Raw genomic sequence first — 25,033 nt, 5'->3', positions numbered from 1 at the left:
TAGTCCCACTCCCACACGTAACCGCCTGTAAAATGGCTAATTGTTTTTGTACGCATTAAACTAATGAGATGCAACATTTATAGGTGCTGGGAGGCGGGTTTTTGTTACCTTTGGACAGAGCCAGGCTAGCTGTTTCCCCCTGTTTCCAGTCTTTATGCTAAGCTAAGCTAACCAGCTGCTGGCTGCAGCTTCATATGGAACGGACAGATATGAGAGTGATGTTAATCTTTGACTGAAAGTGAATAAGTGTATCTTCCAACTTGTCAAACTATTCCTGGTAAACTGGTACCATGAAGCATCATCTTAAATCATAATTTGGATTTATGTTGTCATAATTGTGAAGTTGAAAATGAGAATATTTGTTTCTCATCTTTTCTAATTCTTCTTTCTGCCGGGTGTTTCTTCGCAGTAGTGGACAGAAAAGCTGTTAACATGCTGAGGTCGAGTCTTGATTTGTTCTTTTTATTCTCTAAGCCGACCCGCTGCTCTCCACACATACCGCGTTAAGTGGTTTAGTCAATATCTCACAGCAACATGCTGGGTCTGCTCCTATCTTCAGGCTCCGTTTAAAGGAAAACTGTGAGGGTTATTTTTTTTAATAATCTTGACTCATGTCATAGTTTTGACCATCATTTCCATTGCTGAGAGTTCCTGCTTTGTTTGAGTCTTTCTGCCCTTTGACCAAATACTGAATTCATATTTGTAGCCGTGCTAGATGCTGGTAGTCTCGGTCGCTCCACCACTTTGGTCCGGACTGAAATAAATATTAGATCGATTGTCATGAAATTTGGTTCCTCTCCTCAGGATGAACTGTAATAACATTGGTGATCCTCCTGACTTTTCATTTAGCGACTTAATTTGTACTTTGGAATGATGTACAGAACTACAAATTAAAGGAAGGGTTTCCTCCAAACGGCTCTCAACATGGCGACTGAACAGGCAGCTAACGGTGCTAACAGCACGAACAGTGTTTACCTGGGCGAGAGGACCGGAGGGTGGGCGCTACGCTTAGGCGACGACGCTGTTTGTCGGGACAGCGTTATCAGCGGCAACCACTGGATGAGCACAGTGCGGAGCGGCAGCTGTTAGCCAGTGGGGCACACACACACCGGTGCTGTGTTTCAAATCGGATACTTCCGTTTGCACACTTCCATGTAGTACACTGTGCACACTACTTGCATTGTTCAGGAATTTCGACAGGGTTTGCCATTTCAATCGCAACCGCTGCAGCTTCCTTGACCGGCATTTTCACAAGTTTGAAATAGGATGGTGACCCCTTCTCTTCCGCTACGTAGCAAAGATGGCGACCGTTGAGCTTGAAGAGTGTCCAGCGTTCTACACTCAACGTTTTGACCGTTTTGAGAACAAACATCCGGGTACTTAGAGTCCACTGCATTTTGCCGTACTACTTAGTGTGAACGCACTTATGCACTCAAAATAGCGTAGTGTAACTACGGAAGTACGCGAATTGAGACGCAGCATTTGACTCACATGCACTAACATGCACATAGTTTGTAAAATAAAGTAATATTCTTTGAAGTTTGTTTAGAAAAGTTTGCTTTGAGCTACGCCACATAACGATGGTATATAACTTTAACAGTGTCTGTGATGTCTGTCATTCATATTTTTATATTATACTGAATTAAATGGAAACCGATGGTCGTCTGAAGGAATGCACATTTCCAAAAATACAAAAAAGTAAAAGTAAAAGTGAATGTGATTTGTAGTAGTCCAAACTAATATTATCCTTAAAGTTTATCCAAGTTAGTTGGATGTGTAAAGAGGATGTGAAACCTTCTGCTGCGGCACAAACAACACGGCAGATAAACTGGGTGATTTCCCAGCATGATAAACAACAGTAGTCAGTTCCTCGTAGATTTGATTTTACTCATAACCACAGACTGTTATTGACTCTTAATGTAATCTTCATTTTGAATGATACATGTCTCAGTGTCTCACGCTGCTCCAGCAGCAGCAGTCGGTGAAATATGTTTCCAGAGCGCTGCACTAGACAGTTTGACCGTGACTCATTCTAGTCTACATGTCCATACACAAGAAGCCAAAGTACGACTGAACACAAACACTGAGTGCTGAGGAACGCCGAGAGGAGGAATGGTGGATATAAAATAAGAGAAAAACCTTAATGTAGGCGTTTTCATGCTTGTTATATCTAATGATTCATTTATATTTTAATTAAAAAACAATTACACGAGCAATGATTACATATGCGGGGTTTCATATATACATTTAATCATGTAGCTTGAAATAATTAATGGCTCCACAGACTAAATAGGCTTTGTGATGGCCTAGATTGATTAAATGCTGCTGCCTCCTATTATGTTCTAGCTGTGGTATACATTAGACGAGTCCTACAGTATCCACAGACTAGCTCTTCTGTCTTTTTCCCCCAAAGCTTTCAGTCACATCTCACAGTCTTCCTCAGAAGGCTCCAGCTTCATATTTAAAGAACAGATATGAGAGCAGTATTAATCTTCTCAACTGACTCGAGGCAAGAAAGCAAATAACTATTCCTTTAAGAAACAGGTTCAACTGAAAGGATAAGGGTGTGTTATTCTATATTTTTCCCATGAAAAGACATAACATCTCTTCCTAATTGGGCGCGATACGAACGAGCGAGCAAACATCAGATTGTTTCAGTTTTTCCCAATGAAGATGTCACCCTGGCTGTATATTTATGCAAAGTTTCGGGCCCCTCCAACCTATTTTCACCGATCAAAATCGACGCTGACAGTCAATCAATATCTCTCTCTCTGCGTAATAGATAGTGATATCACTCGTAGTATATCTGGATAGTTTTTTGCGCTCAATTCGGCAGAGTTCGCTCAGTCACTGCATGTTAGGAAGAGGTGTAACACCAACAACACAACACCGTCTCTCAATACTTTCTGACTTCCTGTCTGTCGCTGTCAGCACCTGGCCCATTGGTTCCTACTAGGGTGTCATGATATACCGGTATTGGCAATACCGTTGATATTTAAAAATGAAACACTGATATCATGTTAATAATACATATATGATGGTGACAGGCTCTCTCTCCACCTCCCTCGTATTTTGAGTCTGATTCATTTACCAAAAAAGAGACAAAGCGCACAATAAATAACGTTAAAGATTAATTTGACTGATATTATTACATTTTCTATAGATACATCAATAATATCGTTATCAATAGTTGTTTTGGCCACGATAATCGTGTAGTGAAAATCTGATATTGTGACAGTCCGTCACACATCTGTTGCTTCACACTCGGAGATCATATCTAGTTTTCCCTTTAGCAGATTGCTCTCTTTCTCAGTCCTTTCAGACATGTCTAATAACCACTCTATAAACACTCCCTAAATACCATCATGGTTGATTGCAATGTAGATTTGATTCACAGTAATGATGATAATGTTGTAACTGTAACTGCAGGTCTTTGAGAAGTTTGACTTCAGCTCATTAATCTGTTTGTGGAAAATAGTTTCTAGACGTTTTTCTGAGCAAAACCTACTTCATCCCCTGAATCGTTGAGGACCCGATGTTGGGTTACAGCTTGTCCTGAATAGACTCCATTGTTTCAATGAATGCATGTGATTCCAGATAAGCGCCTCCTCCCCTCTAGGGGTGAACGTGCGTCTTCTGGTGTCGCTGAAGCTCAGTTCCAGCTGATTACGGCACAAGTTACGACACGGAGGGCACGGCTGTAGTTGGCATCAGACGGGCAGCTGGTACCCCCCCCCCACCACCACCCCCCTCGTCCCGACCTCAGCCCAGGGCCACCCTTGTCAGCTTTACTTGTCAGGGACTGAAGCCAGCCATTTATACCAGGCGTGAGTCATCCTGGTGCTCGGTCTTTCCTCACCGCCCCCTTCCTTCACGCTCGGCATGAGCTAGAGCTCAGAATGAGTTCACTGCTGCCTTATCACTTTTGTTTTGCATCTGTTTTTGAACTGATTGCTCCGTGACGAGGAGCACTGATGACAATGTGAATGTTTCTCTGCTAGCTGAGCTGTATGCCAGTCAGTCTGTTGGTTTGGTCCAGAGTAGTAGTTTGAGGTTTCTGGCACAACTTCACATATTTGCAAGGTGCATGGAGAAGGAGAAGCGGTCTTAACGGGTCAAAACTGCAGTTGTAGTCTTAAGAACAACTTTATTGCAGATGGAAATTTGAATGGATAGACTGTATATAAGAAGTCGACGTAGTCACCGTGACATCACCCATTGATTTGTGAGCTGACGTTTTGAAGCCTCGAGTTTGAGAAGTGACACAAGAGGGTGGAGCTAAGTACAACCGAACACTGAATTAGACGTTTTCAGGCGACCAAAAAAGATTATGATTAACTTTCATGAACTGAAAACAAACTGTGAAAGGGTTAAAGTTGTAGGACGAAAACACAGATCGGACAACGCCGTGGTAGCGACCTGTCAATCACAAGGTAGCCACGCCCTAAAGCATCCCCTGCTTTATAGTCTATCTGACTCTAAATTGGACCATAATTTACTGAATGAACATTGCGCTGTATTGAAGAAGACTTGAAACTAGAAGTGCACTCGCCACCAAAATCTAGTGGATTGTTCATTGTGCCACACCCCAACCCTCCAAAAAATTTCATTCAAATCCATCGCGGACTTTTGGAGTTATCCTCTAAACGGACAAACGGACAAACCAACAAACCAACGCCTTGGTGGAGGTAACTAGCAATTCAGACCATAAACTCATGTTGACAATGTTTACTGAGGTAATAAATCAAGTTAGAAGTAGGCTCATTTTCTCATAGACTTCTATACAATCAGACTTCTTTTTGCAACCAGAGGAGTCGCCCCCTGCTGACTGTTAGAAAGAATGCAAGTTTAAGGCACCTCCACTTTGGCTTCACTTTTCAGATCTTAACAGATGTTGCCCACTGGTGTGTGTATGTACAGTAAGTGTGTTTCTGTCTTACCTCGGAGTTGCACTTATAAATCGCTTCTCTTAACGGCACAAACAGCACTATTTTTTCATTGTCGTATTTTAATCACTGAACAAATCGGAGCTGTGGGTGGTGATTCAGAGGTCTGGGACCAGGCTACTCTGACTGGTGCCTCCTTCAGGACTAACGTCACTTTACTCTTAAAGAACAGCAGAGTATCACTCATCCATTAGTTCTGTTGTCTGGTGTGTCTGCTAGCATGACTGCTGAGTGTAGACTATAGTCATGTTGAAGAAAGCAAAGGGAGTGTGTGTGTGTGTGTGGGATGGGTGATGGGGCAGTGGGACAGGGGTGTTAGTGTAATGCCATTGTTGTCAGGATCGTGACAAGACTGGCAACAACCAGAGCAGCCCAATGAATTTCCAAATAAAAGCTCACAATGACAGTTTAACATGATCTCTAACCTCCTCTTTGTCGTCAAAAGAATGACACGTTTTTCCTTTTCTGCTCGTCCTTCACTTGAATAATGCATGATTTCATTTGGAGCTCGGCATTCCTCACATTCCTCCCCACTTTATCCCTGCAGCCATTCCACCTTGGTATGTTTATATTGTCGAGTAAAGGAATGAACGATGGCTGCAGCCGCTGCAGCACTGACAGAATCACATATACAATACATTTCTGTTTGCAGAAGAAGAAGACAAAACTGCATGATATCTAGCATAAAAATGTGTAAATATGTATTTAAGCAAATGTTCCCTCTGACTGACAGAGCCAGAGGTGTTTGCAGCCCAAACATGCAGTTTATTGCCTCTGGTCAGCAGCAAAGGACTCTGAGGAGAGTGTGCGTAGTCAACAAACAGTGAGTCTTACAAATAAAAAACAAAAGGCATTTGAAATTCTTAGTGGGTTTATCTCAGATCAGACAGTTGGTCCTCCGGCTGTATGGACCTCAGGACATCAGGAGTTCTGGCTGCAGACTGTTTCTAAAGACGAGCTCAGCTGGGATATGATTCGTCCACTCTCTGAAGCTGGCGGATCACTACAGGGTTAGCAGGGTTTGTTTTTTTATTCATATTACAGAAATTTCCAGGAACTATTGAGCTACAGAAACTGAGGGGCTGAAAGTCCCATTTCTTATGGCTGTTTCCATTTCCACCACATCTCACGACCTGTAGACGGGTGATGGATTAAAGATGACGGCATTTGAGTCGCAGTTGAGTAAACAACAATAATGCAGTCATCCTGTTGTATTTACTGTTGCATGTAACTGATGTCTGAATGAATAGTTTAAATAGCTTAAAAGTAGACTGAAACTTCCAGAGCACCTTGAGGTGATGTATTTATTCTTTAGAAAGTAACTGCAGTGAGAAGAAATAGCACATTTTTGATTTGTTGCCGTCGTTCCCTCGCTTTGTTGTCTTGATTGCCGCTCTCGCTCCTTTACTTAAGCTCTCTCTTTTTAGACTCTTTGAGAAGCCGACAGCTTGTTTTAAATGTCAGTAAACATCCATCCCGTCGTTTGTTATAAAATTGGTTCTATAGTAGCACCCATTGCTGGGTCCTCTCTCTAGGCTCCATGGTGGAGATGAGGTCGTGTTGCTCAACAGAGTGTTTGAGTTTCTTCACTAGCCTTTGCTCTTTCAAAATGAAAATGCGGGGAACAGTTCTTTCTTTACGTTTTCAGGGGGTCGTGTCGGTGGTTCCACTCACCTGCGCCAGTGCCCTCCTCTATCGGCACATTTCCACCAGATCCGGTGACGGAGGGCGTCTCAACGCTTTCCATTCATTTCCTATGGGAAGCAGAGGAGAAGCAGCCGCCCATTGCGTGGTGGGAGTGTTGTGGCGAGTTGGAGGAAGTCTGTATTTGCATAAAGTTGAAAAATCTCAACTTTATGCAAAATAGCTCGTCCAGCGTGACGCGTCCGGCTCACGAAACTTGAACCATGATGTCAAACTAGGCGAGTGGAGCAGCACGTCCCCTTAGTGTCCTCGCCGGACCTGGTGGACATGTAGCGCTGGCTTTAACATTATAGACATGACAACTGACTATTTGTGGAACAATTTAGCCACAAATTCACAGACATATACTCGCTTTTGACTGAGTCTTGTTTTACTATTGGTTCTGTAGTAGCATAAGTTCTAGTTCTAGTACACAAGCTGTAGCAGTGACTTTTTGTTTCTTCGATGATTCAGTGGGAAATTTCAGCAGTGAGCACACATGTGTACTCTGCAGCATGGCTCCGCCTGGCTCCAGGACAGGAGATACTGGAGCTTTGTTTCCCAACACTTAAGGCGGCCTCAGCAGTGTTGACTCAGTATGAGACTCTCACTGAGCGGCTTGCCTGAGAACACGGCATCTGGGCTTCTCTCATTATCTGATGAATTCACAAGCTAATTCAAGGTCTGCGAGCCAACACACGTCAGCTGATAAATCCTCCCTCGCTGGGGATGGAACCAGACGACTCTGCATGTTTCCAAATGCGAGGCAGTGAACTTCTGTTCGGTCCGTATGTGGTTGGAAAACAATGAGATAATGAGAGTTTGCTTGTTTTCATTTGTAAATCTTAAACAGATTAACAGAAAACAAACAGATATTAATCTCTGAATGTTGCAGCAGGTCACCTTAAGCCTTTTTTTTATCTGCTATGTTTAATTATTAAAAGTTAATTACATGCATTTTTAGAAAATAACAGTTTTGTGACCCATGGTTCAGCTAAGTCGTGCCTCCCTCTGCTGTCCTGATCGACACTAGTTGTATGATATTAGGTGTGTCTATAGAAATATTCTGCTGCTGTGGTTTGTGTTATTGTTGCTGTCAGAGTATTATGTAAAGTGCTGGTTAAAGATGCCCTGTGGAGTTTTCTTGGAAACAAACAGTTCTGTTGTTTACTCAGAGTCTCTCACCAGAATACTTAGCGTGTAGCCTTGTTTTTTTTACATTTTATACTCAACCACTTGAGTCCCGTCGCTGTGCAGGGGCCGCTAGTCACTATTAGTTTACGCCTATGGCATTTTACACTGCAGAAATTAGCCTAGCATCTAGCAGATATTTTTTTTTTTATAGGTCTAACTTGTGGAAAACGTCAGTTGTGCCGCTTTCATCCTTTTATCCAAGGTGCTTGGGAGTTTGCGCTCCTGTCGTGACTGCCGTTACTAATCAACCAAAACCTGCATGCTGCGATGGCTATGATGATGAAGTTGCGGTAATTTAGCGGTAAGTTTCACTGACTAAACTAAACAAAGTCAAAACAAAGATAAATGGATTTCCAGCACCGTAAATCCCCCACAGTAGCGTTAGTAGCTTTAGCTTTAGCAGTCAGTTTGGTTGAAGTTTCAACCGGATGTTGTGACGTACTCGGACGGAAAAGAGTGAAACTAGTAAAATATTCTGTGGGACAGATCGTAAAGCTCTGGATAGCCCTGCACTAAAATTATTAACTTCTGAAACTGATATTTTAGGGAAGAAAGAAAAGATACCTGCCTACTGTGATTGGTTGTTCCTCGTCACACGACCCCTTACTTGATTTAAGTTACTGGATTCCCAACATTGTTGAAACAGAGCAGCTACAGTAATACTGGTTGTGGGAGCGACAAGATCTCTCTGCTCTCACAAATTAGGTAAATAAAATATTTTTTTGACTTATAGTTCATTGTCAAATGTCACCCGTTGATAACCCCACCACAAAACTAAACTGGTGTATCATTCATGATCAGACTATATCATGCTTTAATCGTAATCCCGACAGTGTAACAGCCTTTTATTCACCTCGTGACACGAGCAGCGGTGGGAAGATCTGCCTTGTTTCGTTACTGAAGGTGAGACTATTCTGTGCAGTTGCTGTGTGAACGCTCTTCTATTCACTGTGATAGAGAGCGGGGGTCACAATGAACAGATGGTTTGCAGTGCACAAGTCCAAGGGACATAAAGTCATTGAACTACTGTACCATAAGATACAGGTCATACCAGAACAAGAAGAGCTGTAGCAGCACCATTGTATTGAAATGAGCAAGCGTGGGTCTTATTGTTCATGAATTTCACTTTTTATTTATTTCCTCTTTAAAAAGTTACATAGACTGTTTACAATAATAATCTGTGCTCTGTGTTGCAAGCTGCATGCAGAACTAAAATGACAACTCACTTACAGTTTGACCTGAACGGCTTCAGCAGCATTCAGACTGGAGTATCAGGTCATGCTTAGAAGGCAGTTTTTATTTTATTCTTTAAGTTTCATCACTTCCTGTGTGGAGATGATGTCCTACCAGTGTGCGTACAACATGAAATCTGATATCTCTTCTGTCGTTGAGTCTTAAGCATCCTTCTGGACTGTGAGTGAGCAGATGAGAACAATGAAGGCGGTGCTTTGAAGGAAATGTAGCAGGCAGGGAGAGAGAGAGAGAGCAAAGATGTGGCCGCCTCTCATCACAAAGGCATTTCCTCCTCGGCCACTTCCTGCTCAGGAGCAGTCGTCCTTAAACTCACAGCGGAGACTCGGCCCGAACGGAGGGGTGATATGGAGCCAGTCGTTTGGGCATCGCGATGCTTTTATTGCTGCGGGGTGAACGTTGTTGTGTCTTTGACCTTGTACAGTGGCCAGTTTTATAGCTCGGGCCTCATTAATGCTCTTCCTCTGCAGTCGTCTCTCCTATACAGATACACACTGAGTATATTGTCTGATTAATGTAAGCAACAGCAGGAACGGAACATGATGAGTAAGCTTTCTATTTAAAGTCACAATCCGTGATCCAGAAGTCATCGAAACAGGAACCTGATGGATGTCAGTTTCTGTTTTGGTCCTGGAGCATGTCCATGCTCTTGAAGGAGTTCAGGGGTTCCTTATTATGCTACGTTTGCGCTATATGGAGGACAAAAGCAATAAAACAGCCAAGCGTGTCCAGCTACATTGTCGTTGAAGTTTTGCTGAAGTGCTCTTTGACGTAGTTATGTCGTTAAATAGCACTGGGAACTGGCATTATTTTAGATGGAACGGAACAAGGTGAATAAAAAACACATGATTGGTTGACGCGTCATTGGATGTGACTAAGGTTGTCACGGTGAGGAAATTTTCCCACTGGATAATAAACTTGTGACAACACAGGTGTTACTGATACACTGGGCATGTTATGTAAACGGTGTGCGCCTGACCGCTGTATAACACCGACTACCACAGCAAGCCTTGTTGAGACCAGCTCAACTTTGATTTGCAGCGCGTTACGCCCGTCACGCAGTGACAAGTGTCGGGTGTCAGTTTGTAGCTTCACATCACCGGCTTTCATTGAAAATGACTTGTAGCCTGTTGCTTTGTCCCTCGTAGTGTGAACACAGCTTCAGTATTTACTCGGTTGTGCTTCTTTCTGACTGTTAGGACTAAAAACATTTAGGCTGGTGCATGTGAAAACAAGTTGTTGTGTTTGGTATTTATAGGTTTTAATCATCTCCAGGTCTGTTAACAGCTCTTCCGACATCTTTAAAGCATAAAAACTAAAGATACATTTCATAGCCAGGGACCAGAGGGAGGACCCATAATTTATAAACCTCTGATCTGTTTTCTCAGAAGAAGGTGAGCATCTGCTGAGCCCTATCAGCTGATCAAAGACGCTATGTGTTTTCCCTACAAATCTGTAATAAAAACCACTTGGCAGTAGGCTTTTCCTGGGGGACATCCAGCCCACAGGAAGTGAACTGCTGAATTAAAAGGAGTGGGATGGTGGACAGCTTCATAGAGCACTTCCTCTGTGGGGACCGTGAAGGAGAGGCTGAGACGGAGCTGCTCTCTCACGGCCGCTGCAGTGAATTCAAGTGTTGAAATCGGTGCCTCAGCAGGGTCAGCGCGCCGCCGCTCCCCACTGCCCGGCAGTGACCACCTCGCTGCCCAGACAGGAAATGAGAGCAGAGGTCGGGGAAGGGCAGACGTGATAATAATTTTATATTCATAGCTTTGGTTTGCGTTTGGGAGAGTCCTATCGGTCTGCAGCAGCAGCGAACACAGCAGAGCCTCCCTCCTCCTCTTCCTCCTCCTGCTGCAGACAGTTTGAAGGACAGACCAGCAGGCAGCCTGAGGCGTCAGAGCTTCAACGGGACTGACAGTGGATCTGTACCGTTAAACTTCTCTGCAGAGAAGGGCAACAAACAAAAGATATATGACCAAATTATCCTCCCGCAGCCTGCAGAGCAGACCACTGCACCACAGTTTACTGGACGATCTGGAGCCTGTTAAATGTTCTATGTAAATAATTTAGCCTTTTACTGCTTCTTTATCCAACCGTAAAGATGCATTTGGTGCTTTTAAAGTCAGATTGCAAACAGTAGTTAAAGAGCTAGGGTTAAACGAGTCATTCTTTGGACCATAAATAACAGATATGGTCATGGAAATATGAAGAGTTGACAAAAAATATCTGCCTGTACTGAAACCTGGACTGATTTTCTTAGTATCGTTGAAGCCATATGTTGTTTACATCGCATACAAAATTGAAACTAGGGCTGTCAATCGGTTAAAACATTTGATCGCGATTAATTGCAAAATAATGACACATTTTTCTCATCTTTGGGAGATGTGTCAAGTATTTAATCCTCTTACCAACATGGGAGTGGACAAATATGCTTCTCTATGCAAATATATGTATATATTTATTATTGGAAATCAATTAACAACACAAAACAATGACTAATATTGTCCAGAAACCCTCACAGGTACTGCATTTAGCATAAAACAATATGCTCAAATCATAACATGGCAAACTGCAGCCCAACAGACAACAACAGCTGTCAGTGTGTCAGTGTGCTGACTTGACTATGACTTGACCCAAACTGCATGTGATTATCATAAAGTGGGCATGTCTGTAAAGGGGAGACTCGTGGGTACCCATAGAACCCATTTACATTCACTGATCTGGAGGTCAGAGGTCAAGGGACCCCTTTGAAAATGACCATGCCAGTTTTTTCCACGCCAAAATTTTGCGTAAGTTTGTAGCGTTATTTAGCCTCCATGGTTGGCAACCCATTTCTTAGGTTTTCTAGTTTCATTTGATGCCAGTATCTTCACTCTAGCTTTACAACTGAGCCCGCACCAACCTAAAAATAGCAAGTTGCGTTAATGCGTTAAAGAAATTAGTGGCATTAAAACAAATTTGCGTTATTGCGTTATTATTGCGTTATTATCGTGTTATTATCGTGTTATCGCGTTAGTTTGACAGCATTGAAACCTAAGAAGTTTTTTACGGCTGCACCATTCCATCACATAGAAATATTCTAGATGTATTGTGCATCCTTTTAGAGAGTCCAGTTCAGAGAGTCCGGTCCATTTGAACTGTGTCCATGATCAGGCTCCAGGTCTACACATAAAATCTTATATAACAGATCAAATACTGATTGCTTCTGACTTTTTAGTGCCTCCCAATGAGGTTCCACCCGCACATCCTCAAAGACTCAAACACCAACAATAGAATATAAACAATTAGATCTTGTTTCTGTGTCGTCGAGGTTCTGAGGAAAGTACCGGCATTAGAGCCAAGGACTTTCCATCTCGACTCAATCCCCCTGATGGGACACATGAAACAGTGTTAGCTGTTAATACCCCACATAATGAAAGTCTGTGTGGAAGGCCGAGCAGTGGAACTCTGCAGAAATGTTATTAGAGGGGTCCAGGGGGAGAGGTTTTGACACGCCGTTAGTAGAGAAGCTGGCTGAGCCTCATTATGGCCTCTCCAAGCGCCTTATTACCAGGCAACATGTGGTGATTTGCATGACAGAGTTTTTTGTTGTTGTGCCGTCTCAGATTTACATGCCAACAGTCCCCACCCACCATTGTTCTGTGGTGGGAGTTAAACAGTGCTGTGTGGTCAGGGCGAGGTTTATATAGCTGCTGCTGCTGCAGACCACCCAGAGTTTACATCTGACCCGACCTCACTCCCTACCTCTCACACACACCTCCCCCCCACTTCAAAGAGATGAGATCCAGACGTCATGCTGTCGAGGAAGCAGAGCGCGCTAACATTAGTGTGGAATTAACCGTCCAGAGTGACAGAACTTCCCTCAGAGTCTGACTAACGTGGATGATTGAACGTGATGCTGATATATTTGGATCAAAGCTGCAGATAGCTGAATACACTGCTGGATCAAACCATTAGTACCTTTTATACGGGCTAGTGCTGTTCAAAGTGCTTTACAAGTGACTAAATATTAGGACAGTAGAAATAACTGTGTGACTACTGCACAGGAAAAAGTAAAATGCAGGAGATTCAAATGTGAATAAGAATGACATTGAAAACAGTACAACTGATGAAAAACAATAAAAACAAAAAACAATAAAACATGAAATAAGAGTCATAAAACATTTAAGGAAAGCCAGGGTAAAGTGGTAGGTTTTAAATTTATGAATAAAGCTGTCAACGTTGAGTCACTCCAACGGCTCAGAGCATAAAAGTTAAAATCCGCAGCACCAAATGTTTTTGTTCTGCACTTTGGAACAACTAAAGGGATCGTGTCGTGCCTTCAAATTGGGTCGTGTTTGTTCTGAAATTTCCGAGTTCACAGAAATTGGGATCACTTGTGACGTGTTTTTTCATGTTGACAGAAATGGTGTAAGTTATGGAAGTAATGTTTTCGGTGCATAATAAGTTCATATATTGTAATTTTAGCCGTATATTGTTTTTCTTCGTAATTTTATAATATGTCTGAGGAAAATGTTGATATTCCCAACGGCCTCGTCTTTCTCCTCTGTCATTATACATTTGCATTTCCTGCATTATGTTACCCGCTTGCTAACTCGCTAAATTGTTAGCCTCTGTGGCTTCTAGACGCCGACAGTAACGTTAATATTGCCGTTGCTTAGCAGCGGTGTTCTCATGACTTAACCACTTGAACGCCAAGCATATTGTGTACACGACTTCCCATGTTGTAAACACGAGCTCACGAGTTTCATTTGAAGGCACCAATAGACTGTATATAAGAAGTGGATGTAGTCACCGTGACCTCACCCGTTGGTTTGTGGACTGCTGTTTTGAAGCCTCGAGTTCAGCATTTTGGTCTTCGCCATCTTGTTTTTTTGCAACCAGAAGTGACACGTGTTGAGGCTGTCGCCCGGCTTGTGCAGAGGACCGGAGAGGCCTTCCTTGTTCCTTGCATACAAAAAATACCGACTGGAAACCAGTATAAAAGACTTAAAATCTATAATATATCTTATAATCAATAATCTACATCAAGATGTGCTGTTATTGAGAAATAACCGGCCTCCATAGAGTGTGTTATTTTTCATTAATGCATGTGTCAGAGTGGATTATTCCACTTTTACCACAGTCACTTTCCAGCAATCAAAATGCGAGTGATGGTGTACTTGTTGCTGAAATGATCGGTTGATTGATTGACATAAAACTAATTGATTAATCGTAAAAGTATAATAGTAATTTATTAAGCAAAAAAACAACATTTTCTCTGGTTCCAGCTCGTGCAATGTGAAGAGTCGCTGCTTTTCTTTGTTTTAGATAATTAACTGAATATTAGTGCAGTTTTGCAAAACAAAACAAGTAATTTGTAGTCATGTTGGGAACTGGTGACGGACATGTTTCACTTTTTTTATGACATTTTAAAGACAACATTTTTGTTAAATTAATTAATAATGTATTTATGTGTTAGCCCTAGTTTACTCATATTTTGGGGCAGTGCGCTCTTAAACTTCACGGTTTGTGTAAGAGCCCTACTGGTGTTGGAATATTAATCCTGATAGCAGTGTTTCCCCCATGAAATTGGTTAGCAAGTAAGCAGTCCAGATCACGAAATCCAATCTCATGATCAATTTAATTAGTATTCTACTCCCTAAACAATAGGCACACTCAGTAAACTTACGGCTTTACATGTGTTAAATAAAGCCTCAAACATTTTCTCTTGTAGTTTTCTCCACTGGAAGTTCTTCCCCATCTTTCTCACATATCTACTGTACATTAATACAGATTTATTGGTATGACCTGGAGCTTGTTTTGTCCAGTCTAATAACGCTCAAGCTCTAATATAATACATGTTGTCGGCTGATACAGCAGGCTGGGATGCAGCTGCGCGGTTTATTAGTGTCAGGTACTGTAACGTAGCTGACCATGCAGGTTTTGTATATCAAAATAATAATTCAGCATCAGCGGACGGCCTGTTAACGGTTTTAAAAGCAATACAGAACAATTCCTCTGAATTCCTAACTGCCAACACAATGCTGTGGGAAGTTGTTACATGCTGACTTCTTGTTTTGCTGCAGAAAACTAAACTGTTAAAAGCAGAACGCAAAGCAGAGCAGCAGCCTGATGGCTTCTTTCTGTCTCACGCAGCTGCAGAAAATTTAGATGTTGGAGCAAACTGGTTCAGCGAGCGTGAACATGAGTTTATGTCATTTATTTAAGAATATTTTTCCATCATATAGCGAATATATTCTACGGCTGCCCCTAGGGCTGGTGATGTGGCCTGAAAATAAAATCTCAGTATTTTTCACACCACATCCAATTTAAGATTTTAATAGATTTTTTTTTCCTAAAAACAAACGGTGGTGTGATGCTTAACGTTAGGCATTGACCTCGAACAGTTAAGGTTAAGATAGGTCATCGGGCAGCGAATCTCGCGAGAGTTTTTGCAAGTTTTTGCAGATCTCAGATCAGATTTCTAGACACAGCCTTTAAAACACTAGAGAGGGCTGAGAGAGAGGAAAGGACCTCCTTCTCTTTATGAGCGTCAGTCATCTCTCATCCTTCACTCAATCAGTCAGTAAGAGAAAAAGATCTCAGTCAGAGATACAGCTGCTAGAAGAAACTTTTCTTTTTTCTCGTGGCAGGTTGTGTCGGAGTAACAAACCTCGCTGCCGTTGCGTATAGTGTTTTTTTCTCGACGTCGGATGCTGTAGAAAAACTCTTGCGTCGCGGTTGCAAGGAACTACGGGAGCTTGGGGAAGCGGTGGCAGTTGCGTACCGTAATTACTTGAGTTAAAGAGAAAATCGATTTTCAGATCACCAGTTGAGTCAAACCTCATTTTGTCTGTTGAATCGTTGTCTTTTAGCTGCGTCATTGTACACAGAGATAACAAGATAACAGCATGGATATAATCTTCTAAAAACCTGTTTCAAAATCACCTCACTACTAAACTAACTGAAATGGGAATAAAGAAGGGAAGAAGGGAATATTCGTCCTGAACTGGTGACTCTGAATCTCTCATTGTAACTGTGTTCTCCTCAAGAGAGACAGATTTCATGGCAACAGACAAACATTAACATCCTCAGAGGAGCATATTTATCACATTGTGCTTAGATTTATACATTCAGACAATTGAACTTTGTGAAAAGATAACATGATAAGATCATCAGAATACAATAGGACTCTTTCATATGAGACATTTTAACACGTCACAGTATGAAAAACACAGGTGTAAATAATAGAATTAATGATAATTGGATTCCCTTCAGCTGCTTCAGGTCCTGGTGTTTTATATTTGAATAGAACAGAGCCATTGTTAATGAGATCAACACCGTTAACACCTGTGCTCTTCCTAATATGATGAGTCGAAATGTCTGCTGTGATAAAGGCCTGTTTGCCTTCGAGTGTGAGGCGAACAGGTCTTTATCACAGCAGATATTTTGACCCAGTGAGAGTGCTTGTTATCCTCTAATAACATTTTGAAATGAAATATTAGGGTTGTCAAAGTTAATGCGATAATGCGACCAACAATGTCATACTGTACCAGCTTGTCGGGAAGGAGGCTAAAGAACGCTCCAAACTTACTCTAGATTTTGGCGAGGAAAAACTGGTGTGGCCATTTTCAAAGAGTTCCCCTGACCTTTGACCTCAAGATATGTGGATGAAAATGTGTTCTTTATGTTTTTTTTTATGCTAAATGCAGTACCTGTGAGGGTTTCTGGACAATATCTGTCATTGTTTTGTGTTGTTAATTGATTTCCAATAATAAATATATACATACATTTGCATAAATCAGCATATTTGCTCCCACTCCCATGTTGATAAGAGGATTGAATACGTGACAAATCTCCCTTTAAGGTACATTTTGAGCAGATAAAAAAATTTGTGTTTCATTTGCGACTAATCGCAATCAAATATTTGAGTAGATTGACAGCCCTATGAAATATGTAACATTGGTGACGCTGGTTTCACTGCAGGTTTTACAAAATGGACAAAAATATTAACACCAAGATATTGTGTAACATAAAAATATAAAATCCTCTTAATTGGGTGGAGCAGTTGTTGCCTTTATTGGCAGAACGGTTCCAGCTTATAGTCTCGTGCTGTAGAAGTGTGTCAGTAGTAAACTATCTTCAGCGTCTTCCTCTCTCTGTAGCGTGTCGTCCCCGAGCTGACACTCTTATGAATTATGGATTGAAGTTAAAAGCCTGATGTCTCTCAAACCGCCGTGTTCCACTGACCCACATCTGCTGTTTGCACTTTTTCAGCCCTCTATTTTTTATTTCTGTTTTTGTGTTTACATAGTTAACAGTGGTTTGAATATGTTATTATAATGCAATGTAACAGTAGCAGTTCAAGCTAAACTGGGAGGGACTGGAAGAACAGACAGTGTAACTGTTAGGAATGACACAACACAACTGGCTGAGGTATGAAGTCAGTGTTTATCTTCCCCCTCTTCAATCCCCTTCAGGGTTTAATTTTCTCTACAATCTCCAGAATATGCTACATATATGCAGTGAACTGAAAACAGCAACCAGAATGATTCTAGGGTGACGGGAAAGCCTAAGAGAAGAGCAGGGTTACTGCAGGACATTGCACATTTTATTACAATTGTATGTCGAGCACCAAACATCTTCACACCAGCGTTTAAAACAGAGACAAAGCAAATATGTGAGATTTGTTTTGCATCGAGTTTTACTTTGTGAATTTGCACTGTTGAGTTGCAGCATTGACTTTCATGTAGGGCGTTTTCATATTTGGTCCACGGTACGATTTATTGCCCCCCTCTGTCCACTCCCCCTAAAGTTGTTTGGTATCCGAGTACACTTGCGTCATCAGAGAGATCAGCTGTTCTAGTGGCGGAGCATCGTAAAACACTTCATTCAAACTCTACAGAAACAAAAATCCAATTCCAAAAACTCTGGTTTGGTCGAAATGAACTCTTATTTCACAGAGTTTGATGTGAAAATATGCAGCCTCTACACTCTATTTAGCCCCTGCTCTCTCTCTCTCTCTCTCTCTTTCTGCTCGCTGAGCAGCTGAGCGGCTCCAAACCACCTTTCCAAGTGGACTCCAGTACGGTCCGACGAACCGTGCCCCGAGTACGGTACGGAGCGCTCACACTGATAAATCAAACTGGACTTTGATGTCAAACGTACTCGGATCCGGGCCCTGTTCCCTGACGTGAAAGCCTCCTTAATCTCTTCTGTCTAAGTATAAACTGCTCAACAACGGAGGAATGCTTTGCAGACAGTTAAGAGACAAGGAATCACTGGAACAAAATGTGTCTTTCGAAAAAACTGTGTGAATTTATTTTTATCCGTTTGTGACAAATGGTGAACAATCCTGTTGACAAAATGCCAGGAGGGAGTAAACAGCATCAACTAACCCTGGGAGGAGTCCCTATGTAACCAAGCCTCTAGAACCACATATTTCACCAAGACATGCAGATACATTTTCATATCTGGCAGTCTGTTTTTCCTATTATGTTGGATAACTACTTTCAGATTGAATAATGAAATGAATTAGGGCTGTCCTCGACCAAAGAAATTTTTAGTCGACTAATCCATTCGTTCATTTAATTGACAGATCTGTGAAATTGACTTTCTCCACAAAGTATCACACAGAAGCACCACTTTAAATCCTAAGTTTCTTTGAAATAAGTCATTCAGCATGAATAAAGCATAACAAAACAACTAATTGACGAAAGAAATCTTAGTCGACCGAGACCAAAACAACGGATTAGTCGGCTAATCGACTAAGAGGAGGCAGCCCTAAATATTAAATGAAGATTTTGAAATATTTATTTTCACTTATCAGTGTGTTAAAGATCATACAAATCATATAAGGGCTAAATTGCCATGAATAAATAATCTGATATTTGAACATTAATCAGACATTTATAGAGTCAGTCAGCCGAAACTCTGCAAGAATGAATTTGTTATTCTGTTTATATTGATTCTTTTTAACTCGCCTGTTGGTCTGAATCTGTACAAGGAGATTCAAACTACTTAGAGGAGGCTGGAGGATCAAAGTTATATCGAAGAACTTCTCATATTTATGCACATCCACTTTATACTGCCGTTTATTGCTCAGTTTATGCTGATTTGTAGCGCGCTGAAAGCTCATAAGCAGAAAACCCCAAAACAACATTAAAAGTGGGTTGAATATCTCAGTTACAGCGTGACGAGCATGATCATCATCAACAAGACAGATTTCAAAAGAGGAGAGGACGGAGAGTTCTGGATGTTTTACGCAGAACGCTGTCGTCTGAAGTAATAAACAACAAGCAAAGAAACACTAATTTGTTTTATTAAACATGTTATATAATCCAATCTGTTCTGTGTCTTTCAGAGATCATGGGAGGCTGTTGACATCCGACTTGGCCACAAGCAACATTAATTAATACATTAGAGTAGCGTGAACACACCGGCTGGTGCACAGTGAAGGGTCCGAACATGGCCGCCCATCGAATCAGAGCCACCACCACCAACAACACCTCTCTCCCACGCTGCAAGTCCGAGGGGACGCTCATCGATCTCAGTGATGGAGTGTCAGAAGCCAGTCTCAATGACGTCAAAGGTCAGCTGCTCAAACTGAAAAAAATGCAATTAAAGATGCAGTGTGTAGGATTTAGGGGGATCTATTAGCAGAAATAGAACAGGAGGTATGAGCGGGGGAGTACTCAGTTGGTTGCTATCTGCAACCTCGCCACTATATGCCACTAAATCCTACAAACTGGACCTTTAACAGGAAGAGTCTGTAGTTTTAATAACATTCGAATTTGAGGATACATCGAATAAATTTGGTTCATTTATTTGCGTGTAAATGTCTAAAACATGGGAATCAAGTTACTACAATGTGAACAAAATGTCAGTCAAAGTAGTTAGATAGACTGTTATGACTGTAGATGGCTGACAGGGACAGACCGAGAAAATACTCTGCACACATCTGTCCTCTTTGTTTGTGTTGGTTGATGAGATATTGAGCCATTAGAGAGGTGAAACTGAACAGTAAGTAAGTTCTTCTTTGTTCAGTCCGTTCCCTTCGAGAAACACAAGCAGCAGGAGCAGATGAATTAGTGAACAGACTTTCAGTTTTCTCCCCCGTCTGAGCTGAAACTGATTAAGCGGATGTCTGTGCTCTACTTAGTTGAAGCATCTGGTAGTGACAGTCCGTAGCTGCGTGGGATAGCCTGGATATTTTAAAAGATGCATGTGGTTTTGTTATTCTTATTAACTGTTTTGCACAAGCAGGCCTTTGAAATCAATCATGTTTTTGTTCTTTTAGTGTTTGTGCAAGAAATAAATATCTATTAAACCCCCATGTCTAGGATTTGAAAAGTTCTGACTGGGCACTTCCCTGTGGCAGTATTAAAAATAAGACAGTGTGGTTAGACAGCAGTGCATGCCGATACGCCCCCTCACCTCATGGATCTGATCCAGGGACACTGAAATGAATTGGCTTAAAGCAACTCATAGACTCCCCCCTAAGTTTTACCATCAGAAAAACGTGAAAGATGCTATAATCCCACACTTTGCTACTCATATAAAACTCTGATGTTTGGGCCATATCATCCACCTCTACCTGACATTGTTTTGTTTCTTTCCAGTGCCTTCTCCCAGTGCCTTACGACTGGACGCAACTGCCTCCTTCGGTGCTGCCAGGGAAGTCGTTGCCATCAAGGACTACTGCCCATCCAGCTTCACCACCCTCAAGTTCTCTAAAGGGGACCGCCTCTACGTTCTGGACTCGACAGGGGCAGAGTGGTGGTACGCCCACAACAACACGGAGATGGGTTACATCCCTGCAGCTTATGTGGAGCCCATCAACTACAGGGACTCGTCCTTCAGCGACAGCGGGATGATCGACACGGTTGGCGACTGTAATGAAGAGGCAGCCAAAGAAATGGACCTTCTAGGAGAGTGGTCGGGGGTGATTCTGAAACCAACCACCTTCCAAAATGGAAATCCTTTTGCAACAACCCATACCTCTACAAACCCCTTCCTAAGCAGGGGTCCTCAGAGCTCACTTGATCAGAACAGTAACGAGAAATCAGTTGACCTCCTTCTGTTTGATACGCTCGCTCCATCAGTGCCCAACTCCACCAGCAGCACCGCCATCAATGGTTTTGGCAGTGGCGTTTTTAACCCTCTTAGTCCCCCAATGGGGCAAACGTTGCGCAGGGACAACCCCTTTTTTAGAAGCAAACGGTCCTACAGTCTGTCTGAGCTGTCCATCCTGCAGGCTCAGTCCGACCCCCCTCAGGCCTCCTCTAGTTTCTTCGGAGGTCTGAAAGCACCGGCGCCAGAGCAGTTCCAGAGCAGGGAGGACTTCCGGACAGCGTGGCTCACCCACCGCAAGCTAGCCAGGTCGTGCCACGATTTGGACTCGCTGGGTCAGAACCCGGGCTGGGGTCAAACGCAGCCGGTGGAGACCAACATCGTCTGTCGGCTAGACAGCTCAGGAGGGGCCGTCCAGCTTCCGGACACCAACATCAGCATCCACATCCCCGAAGGCCACGTGGCCCCGGGGGACACCCAGCAGATCTCGATCAAAGCTCTGCTCGACCCCCCGCTGGAGCTGAACAACGACCGCTGCACCACCGTCAGCCCCGTGGTGGAGATCAAACTCAGCAACATGGAGACCAAAACCACCGTCACCCTGGACATGAAAGTGTCCGTCGTGGTGAAAATGGAGAGCAGGGAGACGACAGAAGTCTTGTGTGTCAGGAGTGATTGTAAAGAGGGACCTTACACTCCCATTCCTCAGGCGTACATGTACGGGGACACAGTCCAGGTGTGCCTGGATAACCTGGAACCGTGCATGTATGTGTGTGTTGTGGCTCAGTCCCAGTCCCTCTCTCCAGACTCCACAGTTTGGGAGCATGTGGTTAAAAAGATCACCTTAGGAGTATATGGTCCCAAACATATTCACCCGTCCTTCAAGACAGTCGTGGCTATGTTTGGTCATGACTGTGCTCCAAAGTCGCTATTGGTGAGTGAGGTGGGCAAACAGGCACAGGCTGCTCCATCAGTGGTGCTGCAGCTCTGGGGTAAGCACCAGTTTGTCCTGTCCAAACCCCAGGACCTCCGCGTCGGAGTTTACTCCAACATGGCCAACTACGAGGTAAAGGCTGGCGACCAGGCCAGAGTGGTGCGGGGCTTCCAGGTTAAACTAGGCAAAGTCAGCCGGCTCGTCTACATCATTGCCTCGCGCAACGGGGAAGATGTTTCCGATTTCACCTTAAGGATCCAGGTCAAAGACGACCAAGATTGTATACTGGCTCAGTTTTGTGTCCAGACACCGACACCTCCACCCAAAGCAGGCCCAAAGACATCAGTGCAGCGGCGTTTCCTGAAGAAGAAGGAAGTGGGCAAGATAGTCTTGTCTCCCCTCGCCATCGCCACAAAGTACCCTGTTTTTCAGGACAGGAGAATAAATAACCTGAAGTTTGGAAAATTAATCAAAACTGTCATCCGGCAAACGAAAAACATGTACTTGCTGGAGTATAAAAAAGGAGACTTTGTAGCTCTGTTGAGCGAGGAGAGGATCAAGCTGAAGGGTCAGCTGTGGACAAAGGAGTGGTACATTGGATATTATCAGGGCAAAATGGGATTTGTTCATGCAAAGAATGTGCTGGTGGTTGGCAAAGTTAAGCCCATTTACTTCAGCGGGCCCGACCTCGCGACTTCATCGTTACTCGAGCAGATACTGAAGCCCTGCAAATTCCTCACGTACATCTACGCCTCCGTAAGAACTATACTGATGGAGAACATCGGCAACTGGCGGGCGTTCGCGGACGCCCTCGGATACGTCAACCTGCCGCTGACCCATTTCTGCCGCGCGGAGCTGGACAGCGAGCCCGAGAGGGTGGCATCAGTGCTGGAGAAGCTGAAGGAGGACTGCAACAATGCAGAGAGCAAAGAGCGAAAGTCCTTCCAGAAAGAACTCCTGACAGTAAGTTACAACCTTGGCATCCTCCCCTGTCGCTGTGACTAAGCACTTTCTCCGAGTCATTGATTTGAGAATATGCAAATCGTCCTTTCCTGTTTTAAATTTCGAGTCTCAGTTGGGTCTTTTGTCCTTCATGCATCAAATTAATCGGTCACGTGTATCCTCCTGGTAGGAGATTTCTTTCTCTCAGACCACAATTCTTCTTCTCTCCTCCTGTTATCTGCCCTCAGCTGCTCTAGGCTTTTGGCTTTAGGCCGTGGTCCAGTCTGTTAATTCTGCTAGGAGTGCAGTCGATAACTGCTGTGTAGGCATCGAGGTCTAATCGGGACCCGAGGAGCTGTGGAGGCCAAAAGAGTACTTTCTAACTCAAGCAACAGACGACCGCATGAGGACAGAGTCGGTGTGCGGTGTGTGTACAGTATGCTGATCTTATAAATCTAATTGATTGCTCCCGGCTACTTTAATTTTCTATCTTTATGTACATATGAATCAAACCCCTCAGGGGGGAAAACAACGCCGTGAAACAGCTCAATGAGACGGACCTTTACTCTTGTATTTACAGTATAAAGTCATTATAGAAATGGGACTACAACTCTTCATCTTGTACAGCAATGAGTGTTTTTTTATCCAGAAAGTAACGGGGCAATTAAGCATAACCACTGTGCATTTTGCGATAAAAGCAACACATTTGGCACAGATGTAGGTTTATATGTTCTGAAAAGATATAGATATCAGGGCGCTGCAAATTTGGCCCCTGAGGGCCATGGAAACCATTTTTCAAGGCTCTGCCAATTTTACTGCTAATGAAAAGGGAAATACACCGATGGAAAGCTGAAGATCTTGCCTTTCTTTATTGGTTGTCATTCTATCATGAAGGTAGGGGGTGAAGTTTGACCTGAAATGACCATGCTTCTTTTATTTATTTTTTGTTAAAGGTTAAAGGCTTTTAAAAAGTAACCTTAAAAAATAAAGAGGAAATATGTCTGTGATCATCTGACATCTGATCTAATCAGCTTGAACACACCTTGGAAATCATCAAGACTCATAAAATCCATTTTTTTGCAAGATTTAGGAATATTGAAGCATAAAAATGGCTTCCTTCCCTTTCTTCCCTCAGAGGCAAAATTGGCAGCGCCCCGATATCTATATCTTTTCATAATATATAAACCTACATCTGTTACCAAATGTGTTGCTTTTATCGCACAATTGTTATGAATATTTCAGCTCAGCTGTCCTGCTAAAGTGTTCTGCTTTAATTACAATATTTTTAAGCCAAGTCAGACATTAGTAGTTGGGATTTGCCTTTTTAATAATAAAAGAACAGATGTGTCCGCAGCAGATGAAGACGCTTGTTCATGCTGTTTTTTTTTTATTCCAGTATATTCAGCTTTTCTTCAAAGTGGATAAAGTGCTGAGCTGTGTTAGCTGTTAAGTGTGCAAACCAACTCTCTCAGGCACTCGGTTGTGCATCTTCTGTCACGGAAATGTGGATTTTCAACGTCGCCTCAGGCAGTCCGGGTAGCGATTATCATCCTGAGATGTCTAAACACACTGAACGCCCTCATCATAGCCAGTCTGACTTATACTTATGGCCTAATGCTACATAAACCTTTACATTTTCATTTTCTGTTTTATGTGTGTGCGTGTTTTCAGAGAGTGGTGTTCAGGTTCCCTGCTGCACTGTTGTTAGTTTCTCCGTCAGCATATTATCCCGCTGAGAGTCTCTGTCAGAGGTCACGGACGTACTACAGCTGAAGTAACACGAAGCAGAAACACTGTAATTTACGCAGGGTTGTAAACACTAGTTAGAACCGTTTATAGACGGAGAAACTGCAGTATGGAAAAGAACATAATAAAAGGTGGTGACTGAAAATGTGGCCTTTGAGGGAGTTCTGTACAATTCATGTCTGAATATAGGCCTGTTTTTCTGTTTCTTCTGTCAGGATTTACACGTAAACTACTGGGTACTGTTGGGGGGGACGAAGCACGCAGCAATCCAGCAAAATTT

General features: G+C 42.8%; 1 protein-coding gene across 1 annotated transcript in view; it reads left to right on the top strand.

The window, feature by feature from the left end:
* LOC119500575 (SH3 domain-binding protein 4) overlaps window positions 1–25,033 on the top strand; it is a 43,520-nt gene that overhangs the window by 1,891 nt on the left and 16,596 nt on the right. Inside the window, exons 2-3 of the mRNA XM_037790377.1 lie at window positions 19,423–19,650; window positions 20,681–23,028. Of these exons, the coding sequence (XP_037646305.1) occupies window positions 19,527–19,650; window positions 20,681–23,028 (2,472 nt within the window). The 5' untranslated portion in view covers window positions 19,423–19,526. The remainder of the gene's footprint in view (window positions 1–19,422; window positions 19,651–20,680; window positions 23,029–25,033) is intronic.

This window comes from Sebastes umbrosus, chromosome 13 (genome assembly GCF_015220745.1).
Source record: "Sebastes umbrosus isolate fSebUmb1 chromosome 13, fSebUmb1.pri, whole genome shotgun sequence".
Lineage (NCBI taxonomy): Eukaryota > Metazoa > Chordata > Actinopteri > Perciformes > Sebastidae > Sebastes > Sebastes umbrosus.
The sequence above is the reverse complement of the archived record's forward strand: the minus strand, read 5'-3'. Positions and strand labels throughout refer to the sequence as shown.